Source organism: Staurois parvus, unplaced genomic scaffold (genome assembly GCF_062004578.1).
Source record: "Staurois parvus isolate SC_StPar_1 unplaced genomic scaffold, SC_StPar_1.0 ptg000423l, whole genome shotgun sequence".
In the NCBI taxonomy this organism is placed as follows: Eukaryota; Metazoa; Chordata; class Amphibia; order Anura; family Ranidae; genus Staurois; species Staurois parvus.
In genome coordinates this window covers 2,155,609-2,179,601 of record NW_028318219.1, presented here as the reverse complement: position 1 = coordinate 2,179,601, position 23,993 = coordinate 2,155,609, and the positions used below count along the sequence as shown (strand labels likewise).

Sequence of the window (23,993 nt, the reverse complement as noted above, 5' to 3'; positions counted from 1 at the left end):
AAAATGGGGAAATTTCTAAAAAGGGAAGGTCTAGAGTCTAGACAGTAGGTAGGCAACAGGTTAACCACAGCTAGGACGGGTAGATCATGACCATGCTATGCCAAAAGACCTAAACTGTCTTCATTGTGCTTTCTTTTTATAAACCCCCACTACCACCACCACGGTTGCTTCACCTCCTGGAGTTTATGAGGGCTGAAGAGGACAGATCACTCTGCGTCAAAGGCCCAGATGTCATCTTCCTAAACCGAACCAAGGTCTGCAGGTACAGAACGCACAGTCGTGTTCTGGGTGCGGTGACTGAAACAAGCTTGACAGCTCATACATTGGATTCCTCCTAGCAACTGTCTTCTACCCCAGAGCTTTATGTGATTGGCTGTAGAGGAGTGTGTGAATACGTTCCATTTTTATTTTTAAATGACATGTACAGTATATATTTTATATATAAATATATATATTTATACATATACAGTATATTTTTAATGGAACCTTAGTGGATCATTGAAGAAAAAGGTGTGCCATATCCCCGTGACCTACCATGTTATCCAGGTAGATTTCCACCTCTCCAGGGTTGCCTACTCCAAGTGTAGACCCTCTGCCAGGTTTTGATCACTGTCCATATTTTCCTTTTCCAATGACACCCAATTTCTTATCCCGGTGTCACAGGAAGTGGGAGCGAAAGAATTTCCCCCAATGCATTTTATAGACCGCATTGATAATGTTGCTAAGGTTCCAAATCTTCCTTTCTCTATCCAAGCTTTAAAAAAGTGTTTCAGCTGGGGTTGGACTTTCAAATACTCACCAGTAGCCACCTCTCTAGCCATTGCCGAATTCAGCTTAATGATTGGACTCAGCATCAGCTTCCCATCAGAAAGGTGTGCCACATCCCCATGACCTTCCATGTTGTCCAGGTAGATCTCCACCTCTCCAGGGTTGCCTACCCCAAGTGTAGACCCTCTGCCAGGTTTTGATCACTGTCCATATTTTCCTTTTCCAATGACACCCAATTTCTTATCCCGGTGTCAAAGGAAGAGGAAGCGAAAGAATTTCCCCCAATGCATTTTATAGACCGCATTGATAACGTTGCTAAGGTTCCAAATCTTCCTTTCTCTATCCGAAGCTTTAAAAAAGTGTTTCGGCTGGGGTTGGACTTTCAAATACTCACCGGTAGCCACCTCTCTAGCCATTGCCGTATTCAGCTTAATGATTGGACTCAGCATCAGCTTCCCATCAGGCGTTGGGGTGAGTGTCCGACTTTGACACTTCAAGACTAATCGCTCATCCTGCTTCTGAAGCAGCATCATGATGTCATCCAACAGCAAGACGTGAACATCTGATGAATGAGAATTCAGGGGTTAGGGGTAATGAGAAGGTATAGAAAAGAGGTACCTGCACCATATGGGCTTATTCAGCAAGACAGATCCAAGGGCAATGCCTAAACGACAGTACTGCAGACGTGGCTTCCCTGTAATCCCGGTTATAGCGGACCTAACATCAGATGTATGTTTTCTTATTAATTGAAAACATGTCAAGTAATGTGTATCTGGCTCTCCCTCCCTCTGACAATACCTTTATCTGCTTTTCTCTTCAGAATAAATAAACATCTTTCAGGGCCAACAACCATTTCCAGGACTGAGATGCAGGCCTAGAAATGACACACCAATGTAAATCCTGGTTCTTCTCTGTGTTCACAATGCCTGACATAGATCAGCCCTATGCTGCAGCCTCCAAAGCGATTAGATTGCTACAGTGTTGAAATCTGATCACTAGGGAAGAAGAGACTAAAGCCAGCCATAGATGGAGCAAATCTCGGCCAGATCAGAAGAGACCGACCAAGATTCAGTCCAGCTGGTTGTACCAAAGTTGATCGATCGACTTGGGTATAACCAGAATGTTGGACTTTTTACATGCGATTACTGCTGGTTGCTATGACCGCTAACAGTAATCATTGTGCTCTACCGGCCCAGGAAGGCCCCCTATCAGCAGAACACAATAGCGTTGTGAAAGAGATTCCCCCATCAACACTGACTGTGTTGAAGGGGGGAATCAAGCAATTTTCGTTTTCTCCACCCGTGTAAAGAAAAGAAAAATGCATAACCTATGGCCTGCTTTAGGAAATGTTTCTACTGCCTGCAGCAGACTAATGGCATTATCTCAACCTAGGCAAAGTCACTAGGACTGAGCTTGAGAATGGCTTTTTAATAATTAAATATGTACTGGTGCTGTTAATTGTGACATGTTAGCAGACTTACTGAAAGGTCTCCTTCAACTGTGCTGTATTAATGTGTCAGTATAAGTACTTAATCCATAATGCTGTACATCATTTATAATACTAGATAGGCTTTTGATTTTCTTTAAAAAATATTTAAACAAAGTAACCACATTTTCTAAATCTGAATTTTGGGGAACTCTACATGCTGCCTAAGCCCTGGCTCACACTGTGCAGGCTGGTTGAGGTTGTGGGAATCACATCTGTTCCCACACCCGCAACCACATCGCGCTGCTCTTACAAGACGCATGCATCTCAGACCGCATCACGTTTGCACATGTGGGAACTAAAGGGAAATTGCATGGTCAAAAAGACTATGCGATTTCCTTGCGGCTGCGTTTTTTTTATTTCAGAAATTTTTTTTTTATTCAAAAAATGCAGGCACAGCAACCCATTCAAATGACGCACAGCCTGCACAAGTGTGAACCAGGGCTTAAACCATATCCTTCCCTCTAGTACTTGACATAGAAGACATTTGTGGACAAGGCACACAAGTAGAGAAATAGAACAATGATATTAGTTCTCACCTACTGACTTGTCCTTGCTAACTCTCCAAGTAAGTGCTCCCTCATAGATGAGATTTTTCCTGCTGATATCTATGTACTAGAGAAAAAAAAAAAAAAAAGGACATCTATATGCGGTGACAACAATCCAACATAAAAAACATTTGAACATCGGGCTCTCTCTATTAGCCCAATGACATGCTGCAAAAAAAAAAAAAAATTTTTTTTTTTTAAATTCTGTTTATTGAGTTTTAACCAATTCAATATCGGGCAATTTTACACCTTCCCTCCCAGGCCATTTTTCAGGTTTCAGCGCTCTCACACTTTGAATGACAATTGCGCGGTCATACAACATTGTACCCACACTAAAATTTTATCATTTTCTTCACACAACTAGAGCTTTCTTTTGGTGGTATTTAATCACCGCTGGGGTTTTTATTTTTTGCTAAATTAACAAAAAAAGACCAACAATTTTGAAAAAAAACACGTTTTTCTTTGTTTCTGTTATAAAAGTTTACAAATAAATAATTGTTCTTCATAAATTTAGGCCGAGATGTATTCTGCTACATGTCTTTGGTGAAAATAACCCAAATTAGGATGTATTATTCAGTTTGTAGGAAAGTTATAGAGTTCACAAACTATGGTATAGATCTGAATATTGATCAATCCTGAAGTACTGACAGCCAATCTAATTTCTTGAGGTCCAAGAATGTCAGAATAGTACAGATATCCCACAAATGACCACTTTTTGCAGAGTAGACAGTCCGACGTACTTCATAAGAGGCATGGTGAGTTTTTTGAAGTTGTATTTTTTTGTCATAATTTTTCGGAAAATGAAAAAATTAAAAAAATTATTTTCACTATTTTTTTTTTTACATACTGTCACCAGTGCAGTACAGCGTCATCCTATAACTGGCATGGCGGTGAACAGGGACACTGACTGGTGACAGTATGAAAAAAAAAATATATATATATATATATATTTTTTTTTTATTATTTTTAATTTTTTATTACATTTTTTTAAAGATTTTTTTTCATATTTTACTATGACCAAAGTAGTACAATGTTACCATAGTAACATTGTACTACTTTGGGGAAGTGATCAGTATTTTTTTTTTTTTTTTACACAATTTGCTTATAGTAAAGAATTACTTTGCTATAAGTAAGCATTTACCTGAATGAAATCGATTCATTCAGCTTCTTTTTTTTTTTTGTGCTTAGCTGTGATTTGGTCACAGCTAATCACATGACATGTGCATGTGATTAGCTGTGACCATTCACAGCTAGGCACTAGTATACAATGAATGGCATGAATGAAGCCATCCATTGTATACAACTGTCATGTGACCTGCTGTGATTGGTCACAGCAGGTCACATGGCATCAGCAACGGTGCCGGGACTCAGATCTGTCATCGGCCGTGTCCAAGGTACGCGGCCAGTGACAGATTGCGCTGCTGCACCGCTCTGCATTAGCGCAAACTGCGCATGTGCGGGAGCACGCCAAATGGCATGCACCCGGAGTGCAGCAGCGCTTTTGAAGCCGCCAAACGGCAATTGGCCAGGCGGCTAATGGTTAAAATAAGGCAGAACTATACCAAAGACAAAAGCAGTACCAAAAAAAAAAAAAAAAGATAAGATGGGGGGAGCAACACTGGAACACTGGTCATGCAGGACCACCCTGCCACCTTTAACTCATGAATCGGCAGTCTACCCCCAACCACTACCCTGCCATCCTTAAACACCCCCCACCTCAGTGAGTCTGCAGTTCTCACCCCCGACATTCCATACAGACATGGTAGTAGAATTTATAGAGGCAGTGATATATATGATATCCCATCGCAAAGGCTACATGCGCCTTACAGCGGAACTTTATTCAGAACATTAAGTCTTGCTAGATCACGTCATACTGGCCCCTTTTGCAGGTATAGCTATGTAAAACATTAAAAAGAAGTGCCTATACGGTTTAAAATCCAGTAATACACCATCTCACCCTGCTCTGCACATGCTCAGTTGCTCTCTAATTTTAGGCACTGTGCTGAATTTTTAAAGGCCAATCTACTGACAGCCTAAAGATTTACTGTTGCTCAGGGGCTCTGGGCTTCAGCAAAATGGCCACCTCCAGCAGGATGAATCAGGAACAATGCTGGAGGCAATTTACAGCACACACTCATTTTGGTAGCATAATTATTAATGTGGAATGTATGTTTCTTGCTAAAGAACATTATTTTTTTATCAAGTTGTTTTGGGTAAAGTTCCACTTTAAGGACAAAATAAAAATGCTGCAAGCTCTCAGGGGGTTGTGATTTGCGGTAGACCCGCCTACTGCTCTTGGTAAATGTCTTTTATATTGACCATTTGAAGGGATTCTAAATGTTAATTTTTTATTTTTTTTAAATAACCAACATGGTATACTTACCTGCTCCATGTAATGGTTTTGCACAGATCAGCCCTGATCCTCCTCTTCTCAGGTCCCCTTCCTCAGCTTCATCCCCTGCTGAGTGCCCCCAGGGCAAGCTGCTTGCTATGGGGGACTCCTGGATGCTCACTCCCAAGCCGCCTCTGTATGTCCATAAGACTCACAGAGCATGGCTCAGCCCTGCCCCCTGACCCTTCCTTACTGCCAATGTCTCCCACTGCTGAGTCTCAGCCAATGAGGAGGGAGAGACCTGGGGGAGCCGCTGCTCTCATGCACATCACTGGATCAGGTGAGTTTTAGGGGGGGGGGGGTGCAGGAGAAACTGCACTCAAAAGGTTTTTTACCTTCATGTATAGAATTCATGAAGGTGAAAAACCTTTTGCTTTTACAACCACTTTAAGGGGAACCAGTTTAATTTATAGAATTCTCTCCTTTATCAATTTAGGAATTTCCAGGCTGCTGGATTAGGGATGATAATATATATTCTATATATACATGTAATCCTGGTAGCAACTTCAATAAATGTTTTTTTTTTTTAGTCTTAGTCATCAGAACGGAGTTTAGGAAAGAAACAGGAGAGTCTTACTCCTAATCTGGCAGGGAGAGAACACAAGTAAATAATAAAAAAAAAAAAAAAAAAAAAAACACGCAACCTCTAGTACAGCGGTTCTCAACCTGGGGGTCGCGACCCCTTTGGGGGTCGAACGACCATTTCCCAGGGGTCGCCTAAGACCATCGGAAAACACATATTTCCGATGGTCTTAGGAACCGAGACACCGCTCCTGTCTCCGGCGATGTGTGGGCGGGATGATATGCTGCCCCTGTCACCGCCGCCTCGCCGCTGATTGGCCACCGGAACTGTAGCTCAGGAGAGGCACACAGGCGGCCAATCACCGGCGAGGAGGTGGAGCTTGGAGAGGAGGAGCCGAGCGGCAGCGCGCGGAGATCGAAGAAGATCCAGGGAGCTGCAGGAGCGAGTGAAGAGAGAGGCCAGAGAAGGAAGACAGCTGACAGGTAAGTGCAAATTTTGTTGCTGCAGCCAGGTATGCAGGCTGTAGATGGGAGAGGGAGAGAGCGAGCCCAGGCTGGAGCAGGAGTCAGCAAGGTAAGTATCATTGGTGTCAGTGGGAGGGATAGTGCCCCATCATTTGTGTCACTAATACCAACGATGGGGCACTATTCCTCCCCCCACTGACACCAACGATGGGGCACTATTCCTCCCCCCACTGACACCAACGATGGGGCACTATTCCTCCCCCCACTGACACCAACGATGGGGCACTATTCCTCCCCCCACTGACACCAACGATGAGGCACTATTCCTCCCCCCACTGACACCAACGATGGGGCACTATTCCTCCCCCCACTGACACCAACGATGGGGCACTATTCCTCCCCCCACTGACACCAACGATGGGGCACTATTCCTCCCCCCACTGACACCAACGATGGGGCACTATTCCTCCCCCCACTGACACCAACGATGGGGCACTATTCCTCCCCCCACTGACACCAACGATGGGGCACTATTCCTCCCCCCACTGACACCAACGATGGGGCACTATTCCTCCCCCCACTGACACCAACGATGGGGCACTATTCCTCCCCCCACTGACACCAACGATGGGGCACTATTCCTCCCACCACTGACACCAACGATGGGGCACTATTCCTCCCCCCACTGACACCAACGATGGGGCACTATTCCTCCCCCCACTGACACCAACGATGGGGCACTATTCCTTCCCCCACTGACACCAACGATGGGGCACTATTCCTCCCCCCACTGACACCAACGATGGGGCACTATTCCTCCCCCCACTGAAACCCACAATGGGGCACTATTCCTCCCACTGACGCCAATGATGGGGCACTATTCCTCCCACTGACGCCAATGATGGGGCACTATTCCTCCCACTGATACTAATGATGGGGCACTATTCCTCCCACTGACACCAATGATGGGGCACTATTCCTCCCACTGATACCAATGATGGGGCACTATTTCTCCCACTGACACCAATGATGGGGCACTATTCCTCCCACTGATACCAATGATGGGGCACTATTCCTCCCACTGATACCAATGATGGGGCACTATTCCTCCCACTGATACCAATGATGGGGCACTATTCCTCCCACTGACACCAATGATGGGGCACTATTCCTCCCACTGACACCAATGATGGGGCACTATTCCTCCCACTGATACCAATGATGGGGTACTATTCCTCCCACTGACACCAATGATGGGGCACTATTCCTCCCACTGATACCAATGATGGGGCACTATTCCTCCCACTGATACCAATGATGGGGCACTATTCCTCCCACTGATACCAATGATGGCGCACTATTCATCCCACTGACACCAATGATGGGGCACTATTCCTCCCACTGATACCAATGATGGGGCACTATTCCTCACACTGAGACCAACGATGGGACACTATTCCTCCCACTGATACCAATGATGGAGCACTATTCCTCCCACTGATACCAACGATGGGGCACTATTCCTCACACTGAGACCAATGATGGAGCACTATTCCTCCCACTGACACCAATGATGGAGCACTATTCCTCCCACTGACACCAATGATGGAGCACTATTCCTCCCACTGATACCAATGATGGGGTACTATTCCTCCCACTGATACCAATGATGGGGCACTATTCCTCCCACTGACACCAATGATGGGGCACTATTCCTCCCACTGACACCAATGATGGGGCACTATTCCTCCCACTGACACCAATGATGGGGCACTATTCCTCCCACTGACACCAATGATGGGACACTATTCCTCCCACTGACACCAATGATGGGGTACTATTCCTCCCACTGATGCCAACGATGGGACACCATTCCTCCCACTGACGCCAATGATGGGGCACTATTCCTCCCACTGACGCCAATGATGGGGCACTATTCCTCCCACTGACGCCAATGATGGGGCACTATTCCTCCCACTGACGCCAATGATGGGGCACTATTCCTCCCACTGACGCCAATGATTGTACACTATTCCTCCCACTGACACCAATGATGGAGCACTATTCCTCCCACTGACACCAATGACGGGGCACTATTCCTCCCACTGATACTAATGATGGGGCACTATTCCTCCCACTGACACCAATGATGGGGCACTATTCCTCCCACTGACACCAATGATGGGGCACTATTTCTCCCACTGACACCAATGATGGGGCACTATTCCTCCCACTGATACCAATGATGGGGCACTATTCCTCCCGATACCAATGATGGGGCACTATTCCTCCCACTGATACCAATGATGGGGCACTATTCCTCCCACTGACACCAATGATGGGGCACTATTCCTCCCACTGACACCAATGATGGGGCACTATTCCTCCCACTGACACCAATGATGGGGTACTATTCCTCCCACTGACACCAATGATGGGGCACTATTCCTCCCACTGACACCAATGATGGGGCACTATTCCTCCCACTGACACCAATGATGGGACACTATTCCTCCCACTGACACCAATGATGGGGTACTATTCCTCCCACTGATGCCAACGATGGGACACCATTCCTCCCACTGACGCCAATGATGGGGCACTATTCCTCCCACTGACGCCAATGATGGGGCACTATTCCTCCCACTGACGCCAATGATGGGGCACTATTCCTCCCACTGACGCCAATGATGGGGCACTATTCCTCCCACTGACGCCAATGATTGTACACTATTCCTCCCACTGACACCAATGATGGAGCACTATTCCTCCCACTGACACCAATGACGGGGCACTATTCCTCCCACTGATACTAATGATGGGGCACTATTCCTCCCACTGACACCAATGATGGGGCACTATTCCTCCCACTGACACCAATGATGGGGCACTATTTCTCCCACTGACACCAATGATGGGGCACTATTCCTCCCACTGATACCAATGATGGGGCACTATTCCTCCCGATACCAATGATGGGGCACTATTCCTCCCACTGATACCAATGATGGGGCACTATTCCTCCCACTGACACCAATGATGGGGCACTATTCCTCCCACTGACACCAATGATGGGGCACTATTCCTCCCACTGACACCAATGATGGGGTACTATTCCCCCCACTGATACCAATGATGGGGCACTATTCCTCCCACTCATACCAATGATGGGGCACTATTCCTCCCACTGATACCAATGATGGGGCACTATTCCTCCCACTGATACCAATGATGGAGCACTATTCCTCCCACTGATACCAATGATGGGGCACTATTCCTCCCACGGATACCAATGATGGGGCACTATTCCTCCCACTGACACCAATGATGGGGCACTATTCCTCCCACTGATACCAATGATGGGGCACTATTCCTCCCACTGACACCAATGATGGGGCACTATTCCTCCCACTGATACCAATGATGGGGTACTATTCCTCCCACTGATACCAATGATGGGGCACTATTCCTCCCACTGACACCAATGATGGGGCACTATTCCTCCCACTGATACCAATGATGGGGTACTATTCCTCCCACTGATACCAATGATGGGGGCACTATTCCTCCCACTCATACCAATGATGGGGCACTATTCCTCCCACTGATACCAATGATGGGGCACTATTCCTCCCACTGATACCAATGATGGAGCACTATTCCTCCCACTGATACCAATGATGGAGCACTATTCCTCCCACTGATACCAATGATGGGGCACTATTCCTTCCACTGATACCAATGATGGGGCACTATTCCTCCCACTGATACCAATGATGGGGCACTATTCCTTCCACTGATACCAATGATGGGGCACTATTCCTTCCACTGATACCAATGATGGGGCACTATTCCTCCCACTGATACCAATGATGGGGCACTATTCCTTCCACTGATACCAATGATGGGGCACTATTCCTTCCACTGATACCAATGATGGGGCACTATTCCTTCCACTGATACCAATGATGGGGTACTATTCCTCCCACTGATACCAATGATGGGGGCACTATTCCTCCCACTCATACCAATGATGGGGCACTATTCCTCCCACTGATACCAATGATGGGGCACTATTCCTCCCACTGATACCAATGATGGAGCACTATTCCTCCCACTGATACCAATGATGGAGCACTATTCCTCCCACTGATACCAATGATGGGGCACTATTCCTTCCACTGATACCAATGATGGGGCACTATTCCTCCCACTGATACCAATGATGGGGCACTATTCCTTCCACTGATACCAATGATGGGGCACTATTCCTTCCACTGATACCAATGATGGGGCACTATTCCTTCCACTGATACCAATGATGGGGCACTATTCCTTCCACTGATACCAATGATGGGGCACTATTCCTTCCACTGATACCAATGATGGAGCACTATTCCTCCCACTGACACCAATGATGGGGCACTATTCCTCCCACTGATACCAATGATGGGGTACTATTCCTCCCACTGATACCAATGATGGGGGCACTATTCCTCCCACTCATACCAATGATGGGGCACTATTCCTCCCACTGATACCAATGATGGGGCACTATTCCTCCCACTGATACCAATGATGGAGCACTATTCCTCCCACTGATACCAATGATGGAGCACTATTCCTCCCACTGATACCAATGATGGGGCACTATTCCTTCCACTGATACCAATGATGGGGCACTATTCCTCCCACTGATACCAATGATGGGGCACTATTCCTTCCACTGATACCAATGATGGGGCACTATTCCTCCCACTGATACCAATGATGGGGCACTATTCCTTCCACTGATACCAATGATGGGGCACTATTCCTTCCACTGATACCAATGATGGGGCACTATTCCTTCCACTGATACCAATGATGGGGCACTATTCCTTCCACTGATACCAATGATGGGGCACTATTCCTTCCACTGATACCAATGATGGGGCACTATTCCTTCCACTGATACCAATGATGGGGCACTATTCCTCCCACTGATACCAATGATGGAGCACTATTCCTCCCACTGACACCAATGATGGGGTACTATTCCTCCCACTGATACCAATGATGGGGTACTATTCCTCCCACTGATACCAATGATGGAGCACTATTCCTCCCACTGATACCAATGATGGGGCACTATTCCTTCCACTGATACCAATGATGGGACACTATTCCTTCCACTGATACCAATGATGGGGCACTATTCCTTCCACTGATACCAATGATGGGGCACTATTCCTTCCACTGATACCAATGATGGGGCACTATTCCTCCCACTGATCCCAATGATGGGGCACTATTCCTCCCACTGATACCAATGATGGGGCACTATTCCCCCCACTGATACCAATGATGGGGCACTATTCCCCCCACTGATACCAATGATGGGGCACTATTCCTCCCACTGATACCAATGATGGGGCACTATTCCTCCCACTGACACCAATGATGGGATACTATTCCTCCCACTGACACCAACGATGGGGCACTATTCCTCCCACTGATACCAACGATGGGACACTATTCATCCCACTGACATCAGTGATGGGGCGCTAGTCCTCCCACTGCAAAATTACAGTTATGAAGTAGCAACGAAAATAATTTTATGGTTGGGGGTCACCACAACATGAGGAACTGTATTAAGGGGTCGCGGCATTAGAAAGGTTGAGAACCACTGCTCTAGTAGGTAAGGCTGTGCTAGGACAATTGTTCCGGAGTGGAAATTCATATTCTATGGATGCTCATTGATGACTGGTACTCTTACAGAAGAGATTTCGTTTCATTTGGCCTTACCTTGAACTCATTGAACAGCGGGTCATTGCTCTGCTTCAAGTTTGACATATCAAGACGTCTTTGGTAATCAGTAAGTTTCTTTAAAAGGACAAAAAAGATAAACATTATACACACGTTACCCTAGGTTCACAACTAAGCGTTTTCCACAGCGTTTTGCAGAACCGCACAGCAGTCCATTTAACATGATTTCCTATGGGACATGTTCACATCAGCCAGGGCATATTTTGGAAAGGATCAGGGACTTTTTTGAATGCAAAAGAGTTGCGTTTTTGATTCTATAGACTTCAATGGAACCGCTGCAGAAAAGCATGTAGTGCGTTTTTGCGGTGTTTTGCATTTTAAATCTGCCTAGCAACAAGAAAAAAAAAAATATGGCAAAAATGTGAAAAACACAGGTGCAAAAACACAAAACGCAATGCAAATCGCAATGCAAAAACTGGTCGAACACAAAAACTCATAAAATACGTGGCAAAAATGCATGTGCAAAAATGTTAAACGCACTGCAGAAACGTATCAAACACAAACTGCATAGATGTGAACCTAGACTAAAATATACTGACCCTGACACCCTGACCGTTAACCCTACTTGACCCAAACACTAACCCTGGCACTTTTTCTTTAGTTTTTCTTTCCTTTTTGAATATTTAATTTATTTTGCACACTGTTGTTTTTTGAAAGCGCAAGAGAGACAGACAGCGAGAGAGAAAGAGAGCAGAAAGAGAAAAGAGGAGATAGAAAGAGGGGAGAGAGAGAGAGCGGAAAGAGGAGGGAGAGGAGAGAAGAGGAGGGAGAGGAGAGAAGAGGAGGGAGAGGAGAAAAGAGGAGGGAGAGGAGAAAAGAGAAGGGAGAGGAGAAAAGAGAAGGGAGAGAGGAGAGGGGGAGAGAGAAGAGGAGGGAGAGGAGAGAAGAGGAGGGAGAGAGGAGAGAAGAGAAGAGAAGGGGGAGAGGAGAGGGGGAGAGGGAGAGGAGAGAAGAGGAGGGAGAGGAGAGAAGAGGAGGGAGAGTAGAGAAGAGGAGGGAGAGGAGAGAAGAGGATAGAAAGAGGAGAGGAGGAGAGGGGGTGAGGGAGAGGGAGGGAGAGAAGGGGGGGAGAGAAGAGAGGGGGGGAGGGAAGAGAGAGATGGGGAGGGGGGGAGGGAGAGAGAGAGAGAGGGGGGAGAGAGGGGGGGCAGAGAGAGAGGGGGGAGAGAGGGGGGGCAGAGGGGGGGGGAGGGAGAGAGAGACAGACAGATACACAATGTATTTCTCTCCTCCATTCAGACAGAGAAAGCACAGAGGCAGGCTTTGCAGTGGCTGATCACTGTGATCGTTAGACCCTGGTATCTGTGCTGGAAGCCCGCCAGCACAAAGGGAGATATGCAAATATGCGGCCCCACAGCAAAAAGCCCAGTGCAGTGGGGCTGCATATTTGTGTGAGCCCGGCATTAAGAGGTTAAGGAAAGAGAGCGTAAACTAATCACTGCTAATTTGCCCTGTGCTGATCACATGCACTCTCCCAAGAAAAACAAAACAAAAACAAACTCTCTAGTAATACACACCAAACTGAGCATGTACAGCTTGTCCCCAAGGCTCTATTTTATCAGGACATGGATTGGGGACAGTAGAAGAAGGGGAGGATCAGAGAAGACAGGAGCAAACATCCTTTTTACACAGTGCAGAGGATTAACCCCTTAGGTTCCATAGTGAGTATAACAAGCATGCTTTACTGAATATATAGACTGATTTTACTGTTGTGGGTTTAGTAACACCTGAAGGTGAAAACTGGTATTGCACCTTAACCACCCATGTGTATCTGCATGCTAGGAAAGCAGTTCTGTAGCCTATGAATGTAGTCTACTGAGAAAACAATAACAAATCGGTGACCTACAAAAGGGTAAATGATTCTGACGGAGAATCCCTGAACCCATGCCACTGACTATGATCAAAGCAGAAAGGACACCCCATTCACACACACAGCTATTATCCTACCATCTTATTTTCCATCTCTCGGACTTCTGTATTGACGTGGTTCAGGATCTGCCGACAACACTCAGCCGCCTTCTGTACTCTTTGCTTCTCTCCTTCTTCCTCTAAAAGACACAAAAGATAAAAATAAGGAACAGTAACTTCCCCAAAGTATTTCTTTCATTTTTTATATGATAGAGCTTTCCAGGCAAAACTGATGCAACAATGGACAATTATAGAAGCTGCTGATCACAAAACCACACAGAATGGTTTTAAAGTACATTATAAATAACTTTTTTTTTTTAAATTTTTCGCTTTTTTTTTTCTCAGTAAAAGAGCACACAACCTCTGTTCTCAGCTGCACAATGGGCTTAGATAGGCGGGGTGGAGATTGCAGGGAGGCATGTCTGCAGGAGGCAGAGAAACAGCAGTACACTGATCTTCCCAGTGAAGAGCAGTGCAGGTGGTGGGGGTATCAGCACAAGTCTGACCATTGGAGGACAGGCAGGCTGTTCTCCCAGCACAGCCAGAAAACTGACCACACCAGGATGGATACGCTCTCATGCCTAGCATGGTAAGTTTTAAATAGGAAAGCAGAAGGACTAGCAGGATCACCAGATATTTCACACCAAGGAAGCAATACAGAGAACAGGATACTTTTTATCAAACTACATTGAACAACTTCTTGCAAGCATGCATAAATGGGAACACAATCCAGTCACCAGCATACATTTACCTCCAAAAAGAAAGTCCCTTCTACATAGCTGAAAAGTTAAAATTTGGGTGGAAAGTTCTGTCCCTCCCCAGCTCAATCTTTCTGTAGACAATGAAGCACGGCGTCTTCAACGTGGCGGGAACAAAACTAAAGTAACGGGTAGCTTTCCAGCGGTCTGCTCTTGTAATTGGCAGTCAGTAATGATTAATGGATTTGTAGTGAGTGGGGACCAATCTCTGCAGTCGCTCACTCATTGTTCATATTTTTGTAGAATTAAAATGTTTTTTTAATCACATCGTCTTTAGCGAAGGCAGAACAAACCGTCACTGATCCAATTTTTGAAAAAAAGTGTCGGCATGAAAAATTCCACCCATTATAGATGCTGAAGAGTTAAAGTGGTTGTAAACCTTTACATATACCCAATGAAGTGAATGACCTCAGATGATACAGAGATGAAACAAATCCTCCTACATAAGTTGTACCTGTTGATCTGCAGCCTTCTCTTCTCTACATCCATTCAAAGTTCAGAATTTATACAGCTTGTCCGAGAGTTCAGTAAAAAAGGGTGTGGGGAGCTGAAGTCACACTCTGCAGAGCTCAGTGAGGAGAGCTCTGAGAAATGATTGAAGGGAAGACAGACAGACAGACAGACAGACAGACAGACAGACAGACAGACAGACAGACACACACTTGAGGCTGTCACTCTGCTGGAGGTCCCTCCCCTGCAGGGGCGGACTGACAACTCATGGGGCCCCCGGGCAATAGGGGATCATGGGGCCCCTGTGTCTTTGCCCAAACTCAAAAAAGCCTATGAAAAAGGTACCAGGGGCATCTCATGGGGCCCTCTACTGACCCCGGGCCCTCGGGCAGTGCCCGAGTTTCCAAATGGTCAGTCCGCCCCTGCTCCCCTGTAACCATTTTTCTTTTGGTGTCAGCTAAACTTAGCTGAAGTGATTCATGTTGATATAAGAAGAACGAAGCAGCAGACAGAAATCACACTTGGTGCTCTTAACTGAGACAAATACACATTACAGTGGTACCTCGGCTTGCAAACGCCTCGGTTAACGTAATTTTTGGTTCACGAATGAAAATCCATTGAAAATAATGCCTCGGCTTACAAATTTTTTTTCGCAATACGAAGCAAGTTTCCCCAGGATGCATTGCGCCTGGGAGGTTTAGAGCGCCGCCCCCCCTGCATGCTGGAGCCTGTGGGTAGTCTGTGGGTAGCGCGTGACGTCGAGTGTGGAGGTGTTTTTCAATGCATTCCTATGGGAAACCGCGTTTCGTTTACAAATTTTTCACAATACGAAACGTCCCCGAGAACGCATTAAATTCGTAAACTGAGGTACCACTGTATAGGGGGATATGCTTTGTTTATATTTCATGTCTGAGGTTTACAATCGCTTTAAAGTGTCAAGAACAAAATGCAATATATTTCAGCTCACCACTCCTATGCAACGCCTGCATTCGTTTTATTTTTTTCAGGCTTTTTAACCCTTATTTGTATTCGGTAATCCTGCCAGTAACATACTTCCTGTTCTGGGGTGATAATGCCCACCCACTTTACTATAGGTTGTCACCCTAGACTGCTTGCCCCTGATTTGGACTAAATGCCCCCTCCTCCTCATTTTCCTCACAAAATGGAAAAAGCTTGTTCTGTAGTTCACAGAGGAGAACCATGCAGGTTTGTAGTCTGAATCAGGAGAGAAGTCTATGGTGACAACCCTGCTCCTCTATATATACAGTATAGTGAGTGTTGTCATCCTTGGACAGGAAGTATGGTACAGAACAAAAACCTATAAGGAGAAAAAGAATGCAGCCACATCTGGGGTTAGTAAGCTGCTCTGTATTAAATGTTTGTTTTTGGGTTTAGATATGCTTTAAAAGGTACAAATTAAAATAATAATAAGATGCACTTTATTGTTCCATTTTTTTTTACAAACGCCTGGTTGAAATATTTGCACTTTTATATGATGCACTTTACTGTTCCATTTTGATACATACAGTTTATGATGCACTTTACTGTTGCATTCAGTTTCTAGAATTTGATTTACCGAGAGTTATTTAATTTTTTTTATGTGATGCACTTTATCGTTCCGCTTGATTCATTAGTCATTTATTATTATTATTATACAGTATTTATATAGCGCCAAAGGGTATGCTCAGCGCTGTACAGTAGCAAGGGGGACAGAACAAGAGACAAGACAGTAACAATACAATACACGAGGGTTTGAGGGCCCTGCTCTTTCGAGCTTACAATCTAGGAGGGAGGGGAAGGTGGCACAGGAGGAGATGGCTGTGGGGGATGGAGTGGTGGGAGGAGTGGAGGAGGTTAGTTGTTAGGTGAGGTCAGGTGTTAGGTGAGGTTGGGGTAGGCTTCCCTGAAGAGGAGGGTTTTCAGGGTGCGCCTGAAGGTGAGGAGGGTAGGTGACAGTCTGATGGATTGGGGTAGGGAGTTCCAGAGGATGGGGGAAGTCCTGGAAAAGTCCTGCAATCGGGCATGGGAGCTAGAGAGTAGGAGGTCCTGTGAGGAGCGGAGGGCACGAGTAGGGTAGTATTTGGGTATCAGGTCAGTTATGTAGTTCGGGGCGGTATTGTGAATGGCTTTGAATTGATGCATTGGGCAATCGGGAGCCAATGAAGGGATTGGCAGAGGGGGGAGGCAGATGTGGAGCGGTTGGTGAGGTGGATGAGTCTAGCCGCTGAGTTTAGGATCGACTGGAGTGGGGATAGCGTTCGTTTAGCGCTGCATTTGCTTACAAATTAGAACAACAACACAGAATACTGTATATGCACAGTGGAAACAAAATCTAAAAATTAAAAAAATTAAAAAAAAAAGTATAAAAATATTTCCATTCTAAAATGGAAATTAAGTAGGCTTTCCTTTTAAATTATCAACTAGCTGCAGTTCTAAGGCTTGTCTTGTTCATTACATATGCAGGCTTTGCTTCCTACAAATAAAAATGGCTGTGCCTTTCTGGTCTTTTCCCTCTAGACACAGTCTGAATACAACAGATTCTCTTCAGTTTTCAATACCATGAAACACCCACAATGCTCCTGGTAGCCAGTGATCTCCCTAGGCTTTAGGTACATTATGGCGTTTGGAAGCTTCTATTTGTTGGTCAAAATAGACATTTCCTTACTTTTACGCACAGTGATGATTAACGTGGTGTCCATTTTAATGACAGGTTCACTTTAACAAAGGCTCAGTAGACCACTGGTGTCCAGCAGACAAGCTCCGAAGGCCTCATGCACAATGGAAGTATTTTTTAACATTGCTCCTAGGGGCATCTAGTATTTTTTTTTCCTGCCTCTAAACGCCCCTCCATGTTAGCCTATGTGTCCATGCACACAGACATTTAGAGGAGTTGGAGGGCAGGAATTAAAAACCCACTGCCAGTGTGTTCAGGAGCTGCAGCATTCTGGTAGAAAAAAACGCTTAATGTGTGAAAACGAGGCAGGGTTGATTTATAGAAACCACGGGGGCCCCATACACCAACCTAACAGCCCCACAATTTAATTATACTTCAGTTATGAATGAACACCATGAGTGATCAATACCAATCACTCATTGTGTTCATTTATTAAAGGAAGGGGCTGATAATTATGACATATTTACCGTACCTTCCCCCACTCCATCCTGAAGGATCCTATTGTATGCTTGCAGCCGCCGGTGGGAAGGAGAGAAGGGGAGGTGGCAGTTCTGTGGGGGTGGGGACACACAGGGGGGCTTAAGCAGCAGGGGAAAACGTATGGTGCACAGGGAGGGGGATGGGTGTAGCAGGGTGGAGGGGTTACTGGAACTGATCCCCTGTATGGCTCTCCCTGCAGCAGCTGAAAACAAGCAGGAGAGTGAGAAGAAGCCAGCTTTCAGCTGCTGCAGAGAGCCATACAGGGGATCAGTTCCAGTAATTGACCCCTCACCACCATGCCGATCACCCTCCCTGCCCACATCTGATTCACCCAGCTGCTTGGGCTCCCCTTCTGTCCTGGGCCTCGTACAGGAGGACAGGTGGCCCTGATGCCAGGCACGTCAAGCACTTCAGCGTGAATTGATTTCAATGCAACAGCGTTTTGGCAGAAAAAATGTTTGACGCTTGTAAACGCATGTAACACGTGTAGGCGCATTTGCACGCCAAGCGCTTGGACGTTAATTCATTTAATTGGCCAACAATTTATTCTGGCCAATAAAATAAATTAACGTCCAAGTATTTATTAATTTCAGGTACTTATATAGCGCCGTCAATTTACGCAGCACTTTACATACATATTGTACATTCACATCAGTCCTGAACCCTCAAGGGGCGTACAATCTAAGGTCCCTAACTCACAGTCATACAGTGGGGCCAATTTAGAGAGCAGCCAATTAACCTACCAGCATGTCTTTGGAGTGTGGGAGGAAACCGGAGTACCCAGAGGAAACCCACGTAGGCACAGGGAGAACATGCAAACTCCAGGCAGGTGGTGCCGTGGTTGGGATTCATAACAATGACTCCTAGTACTGCCAGGCGGAAGTGCTAACCATTTAGCTACTGTGCTGCCCTGTTCAAGTATTTTATTCCGGCTAATGAAATGAATTCACGTACAAGTGCTTGATGCGCCTACATGCCTTACATGCGTTTACAAGCGTCAAACATTTTTTTTCTGCCAAAATGATGTCGCTAGTAGCAAAAACAAGGAAAGACGGCCAAATATGCAGTGCGCACGAGGCCTAAGACTTTTGTATATTTCTTATGTAGATGGGGCAGGAGAGAGGAACTCACCGGTGAGGTTTGCGATGTTCTGCAGTAGTAGGGGGTATTTGGTCAGTCTCTGCATCTCAAACGGGATAATATCCTTCAACTGTAACCGGCGGCATTGAGGATGGCTCTCTGCCTCCTGGTGACGAGGGAAAAAAAATGGTTAGAATAATAATTATTATTATTATTATACAGTATTTATAAAGCGCCAATAGTTCGCTCAGCGCTGTACATTACAAAGGGAGACAGAACATGTGACAGAACAATACCAATACAATGCAAAACATGAGGGGATCGAGGGCCCTGCTCTTTCGAGCTTACAATCTAGGAGGGAGGGGGTGGTGGCACAGGAGGAGATAGCTGTGGGGGATGGAGTGGTAGGAAGAGTGGAGGAGGTCGGCAAGTTAGCAGGGGGTGGGGTAGGCTTCCCTGAAGAGATGGGTTTTCAGGGTGCGCCTAAAGGAGAGGAGAGTAGGTGATAATCTGATGGGTTGGGGCAGGGAGTTCCAGAGGATGGGTGACACCCTGGAGAAGTCCTGGAGGCGGGCATGGGAGGAGGAGACCAGGGAACTAGAGAGAAGGAGGTCTTGTGAGGAGCGGAGTGTGCGTGCTGGGCGGTACTTGGATATTAGGTCAGTGATGTAGTTCGGGGCAGTATGGTGGACAGCTTTGTACGTCAGCGTTAGGATTTTGAATTTGATCCGTTGCGCAATCGGAAGCCAGTGGAGGGATTGGCAGAGGGGGGTGGCGGAGATGGAGCGGTTGGAAAGGTGAATGAGTCTGGCAGCCGTGTTCAGGATGGACTGAAGAGGGGATAGCCAGCGGCGAGGCAGGCCAGTGAGGAGGGAGTTGCAGTAGTCCAGTCGTGATATGATGAGGGAGTGGATGAGCTGTTTAGTGGTTTCTGGGGTTAGGAACGTGCGGATTTTGGCGATGTTGCGGAGGTGGAGTCTGCACGAGTTTGTTAAAGATTGGACTTGGGGCTGGAAGGATAGGTTGGAGTCCAGAATGACACCCAGTACTCTGGCCTGCGGGGCGGGTTTGATGGTGGCGTTGTTGGATGTGACGGAGAAATCAATGGGGGGTGGTGTCCGGGCTGGGGGGAAGACAAGAAACTCGGTTTTGGAGAGGTTCAATTTAAGGAAGTGGAGCGACATCCAGTCTGATATGTCACTCAGTAGGTGTGTGATTCGGGCTGAGACCAAGGGGGTGAGGTGGGGGGTTGAGAGATAGATTTGTGATAATTAGATTGTAAGCTCTCATGACCAGGTTCCTCTGACCCCTCTCGTAATCAATTATATAATAACTATACTGTCTCCCTTTATTTTATACAGCGCTGTGAATATTGTTGGCACTATAAAAATCCTGTATACTAATATTCATTCAATTGAAAGAACATTCAAAGACACACCTCCTACTATAATTCTGCAGATGTGCCCAACTGAAGATGTGTCCTGCCACGGGGAACAATGGCATCCGCCTTTGTCAGGTCCGTGACCCCATCAGAAATCCTTTATCTCACTTCCTCTCCCAGAGACCGAACAGGAAGTGAATGGCAAACTCCCCAGGCGTGCGGAAATCACATTTTTGTTTGATCCTGACTTCTCTGCTCCTCCCCTTCTTATCTCCTGATAGGGACATATCGTGTGAAGTCACTCTGCACATGCTCAGTATGCTGTGTATTACTAGAAGTTTTGGGTTTTTTTGGAGAGTGCATGTGATCAGCACAGGTCCAATCAGCACTGTCCATAGAGAGGGTCAGGGGTTAACTATCCTCCTAAGCAGAAAGAAAACTCCTCCCACAAGCTTTAACCAGTGCTCTGCTGAACACTGATAGAGGGCACAAGACTGCTCTAATTGCTGATGAGAAAAGGTATTTAGCAGTTTATAGTTACTAAAATAATTGCATTACCATATTCTGTGTACTGTGGGAGACCAGATATAGTGAATGCAGGGTCCGGGGAGACCGGATATAGTGAATGCAGGGTCCGGGGAGACCGGATATAGTGGATGCAGGGTCCGGGGAGACCAGATATCGTGAATGCAGGGTCCGGGGAGACCAGATATAGTGAATGCAGGGACCGGGGAGACCAGATATAGTGAATGCAGGGTCCGGGGAGACCAGATATAGTGAATGCAGGGTCTGGGGGGAGACCGGATATAGTGAATGCAGGGTCTGGGGAGACCGGATATAGTAAATGCAGGGACCGGGGAGACCATATATAGTGAATGCAGGGTCCGCGGAGACCAAATATAGTAAATGCAGGGACCGGGGAGACCGGATATAGTGAATGCAGGGACCGGGGAGACCATATATAGTGAATGCAGGGTCCGCGGAGACCAAATATAGTGAATGCAGGGTCCGGGGAGACCGGATATAGTGAATGCAGGGACCGGGGAGACCAGATATAGTGAATGCAGGGTCCGGGGAGACCAGATATAGTGAATGCAGGGTCCGGGGGGAGACCGGATATAGTGAATGCAGGGTCTGGGGAGACCGGATATAGTAAATGCAGGGACCGGGGAGACCGGATATAGTGAATGCAGGGACCGGGGAGACCATATATAGTGAATGCAGGGTCTGGGGAGACCAAATATAGTGAATGCAGGGTCCGGGGAGACCAGATATAGTGAATGCAGGGTCCAAAGAGACCGGATATAGTGAATGCAGGGTCCTGGGAGACCAGATATAGTGAATGCAGGGTCCTGGGAGACCAGATATAGTGAATGCAGGGTCCGGGGAGACCAGATATAGTGAATGCAGGGTCCTGGGAGACCAGATATAGTGAATGCAGGGTCCGGGGAGACCGGATATAGTGAATGCAGGGTCCAGGGAGACCAGATATAGTGAATGCAGGTTCCTGGGTTTAGTAACACTTTAAAGTGTAGCTAAAGACAAAACTTTTTTTTTTTTAATTATTAGTTTTGGATAGAGTGGAGATGGATTAGAACCACTTCAGTTTGTACTGCTGTCTGTGTCCCCATTAGGGAGATTCCCCTTCTCTATTTGTTCTGTTTACCATTATCATTGAAAGTGAAAGTAAAAGAAAATCCCAAATTTTTGGAATGACATCAGAACACTAATAGAGGGGAAATCTTCTAATGGGGACACCCAGAGATTCCCTCACTTTGAAAGGATATTCTCTTACATCCTGTCTTGGCTATGGGACAGGAAGTGAGGGGAAATTTTTCCAATGGGACACAGATAGCTAAAAACAAAAAAACTGATGGGGGTTATTATAACTTTCCTTGACTGTACCCAAAATGGGAAAAAAAAAGGGTTTGCTTTGGTCCCACTTTAAATGTGGAAAAAAAAGCAGTTTTGGCTGGAGTCATACTAATAATCCTTACATTAGCCTTTTTGATTCTCTGGTACATAACCTCCCCTAACTGCAGTGTTTACCAGATTTCTCAACAATATCAGGCCTTTAAGGGCTCATTCATTCTACCAGTGCACTCTGAAGAGGGATATGCTCTCTAAAGAGCGACTTACATTTAGATAGCTCTTCAGAGATGATTTGTCAGGCAGTTAGGAGCCATTGTATCACCCCCTACCACCTGCTTTAACCCCTTAATCCCCGTACTAGCGTTCCACCACATTATGCATTGCACATGGCTGCAGGCCTCTTACAGAGCGGTACCATTCACTTGAATGGGCTGCATTCGGCAGGTGCTAGTGACAGGGGGTATAATTCTTGCCGTGCCTGCAAAGTAAAAAAATCACAGCTGCAGCGTGTTTTCACCTCTTCTCGCCGCCTCTGCAGCTAAAGGGGGTAGCGGTTGGAGGGACGGAAAGACCTCAGGTCAACCATGGGTTTTACCACCCCCCAACCTCACATGTGAACAAGCCCCCAGAGTGTCCATCTGAGATAAATAAACCATTAGGGGCTTACCTGAATAAACTGGGTGAATCTGGGGTCTTTCTTCTGCTTCTGTTTGAGCTGTTCCAGGGCAAATGGCTGTCGGCTACAGAACCTTGAAGATATCTTCTGAAACCACTGTCCCTCGGGACCATCAAACTGGCAGAGAAGAAAATGACAGGTCATGGATAAGTTAATGAAGCCATACGTCATCTGTTGTTACATTCCCCAGGCACTGAACACCATCTAGTGTATCTATTCGAACAGGTTGTCTTGGAATCCTCCCCAGACAATTGGAACTGCTCTCAGCTTTCGCTCTCCGGGAGGAGGCAGTTGAAGGGTGCCAGGTTTCCTAACCCTCACTAAGCAACAATCTGTATCCCTGCAGCTGTTAAAACTGAAATTTAATCTGTTTATTAATTGCCATTCTTAATTCCTTTTTTTGTTCCCTCACATGAACATACTGATGACATAAAACCTGTTTTTGTTACATATTTTGCTTGCCACTTTCATCACTGGGTCTCTGTGCTTCTCTATGCAATGCTGATCATAGCTGGTGTGAGTGACTGGCAGGGTGCTGCACATAGCTTTGCAAAAAAAACCATAGCACCCGGCCTCAGTACTCTCCTCAAGCGCCCACAGCTCATGCTGTCGCACAACAAAAAGCTGCTTCAAAGGTCTGGGCATTTGAAATCCCCATGGCTTTCACTCCTCTCCTTGTGGGGATGACAGTATGGGCTAGACGGCTTCTGATTCGTCAGCACTGT

General features: G+C 46.3%; 1 protein-coding gene across 5 annotated transcripts in view; it reads right to left on the bottom strand.

Moving 5' to 3' along the window:
• The window catches only part of ARHGEF1 (Rho guanine nucleotide exchange factor 1), a 162,308-nt gene that overhangs the window by 18,522 nt on the left and 119,793 nt on the right, over window positions 1-23,993 (bottom strand). For all 5 annotated transcript variants that reach the window (XM_089687347.1, XM_089687344.1, XM_089687346.1 and 2 more), the window contains 6 exons: window positions 23,260-23,385; window positions 19,391-19,505; window positions 13,937-14,037; window positions 11,969-12,046; window positions 2,794-2,869; window positions 1,163-1,330 (listed from right to left, as the gene is read on the bottom strand). In XM_089687347.1, the coding sequence (XP_089543473.1) occupies window positions 1,163-1,330; window positions 2,794-2,869; window positions 11,969-12,046; window positions 13,937-14,037; window positions 19,391-19,505; window positions 23,260-23,385 (664 nt within the window). The remainder of the gene's footprint in view (window positions 1-1,162; window positions 1,331-2,793; window positions 2,870-11,968; window positions 12,047-13,936; window positions 14,038-19,390; window positions 19,506-23,259; window positions 23,386-23,993) is intronic.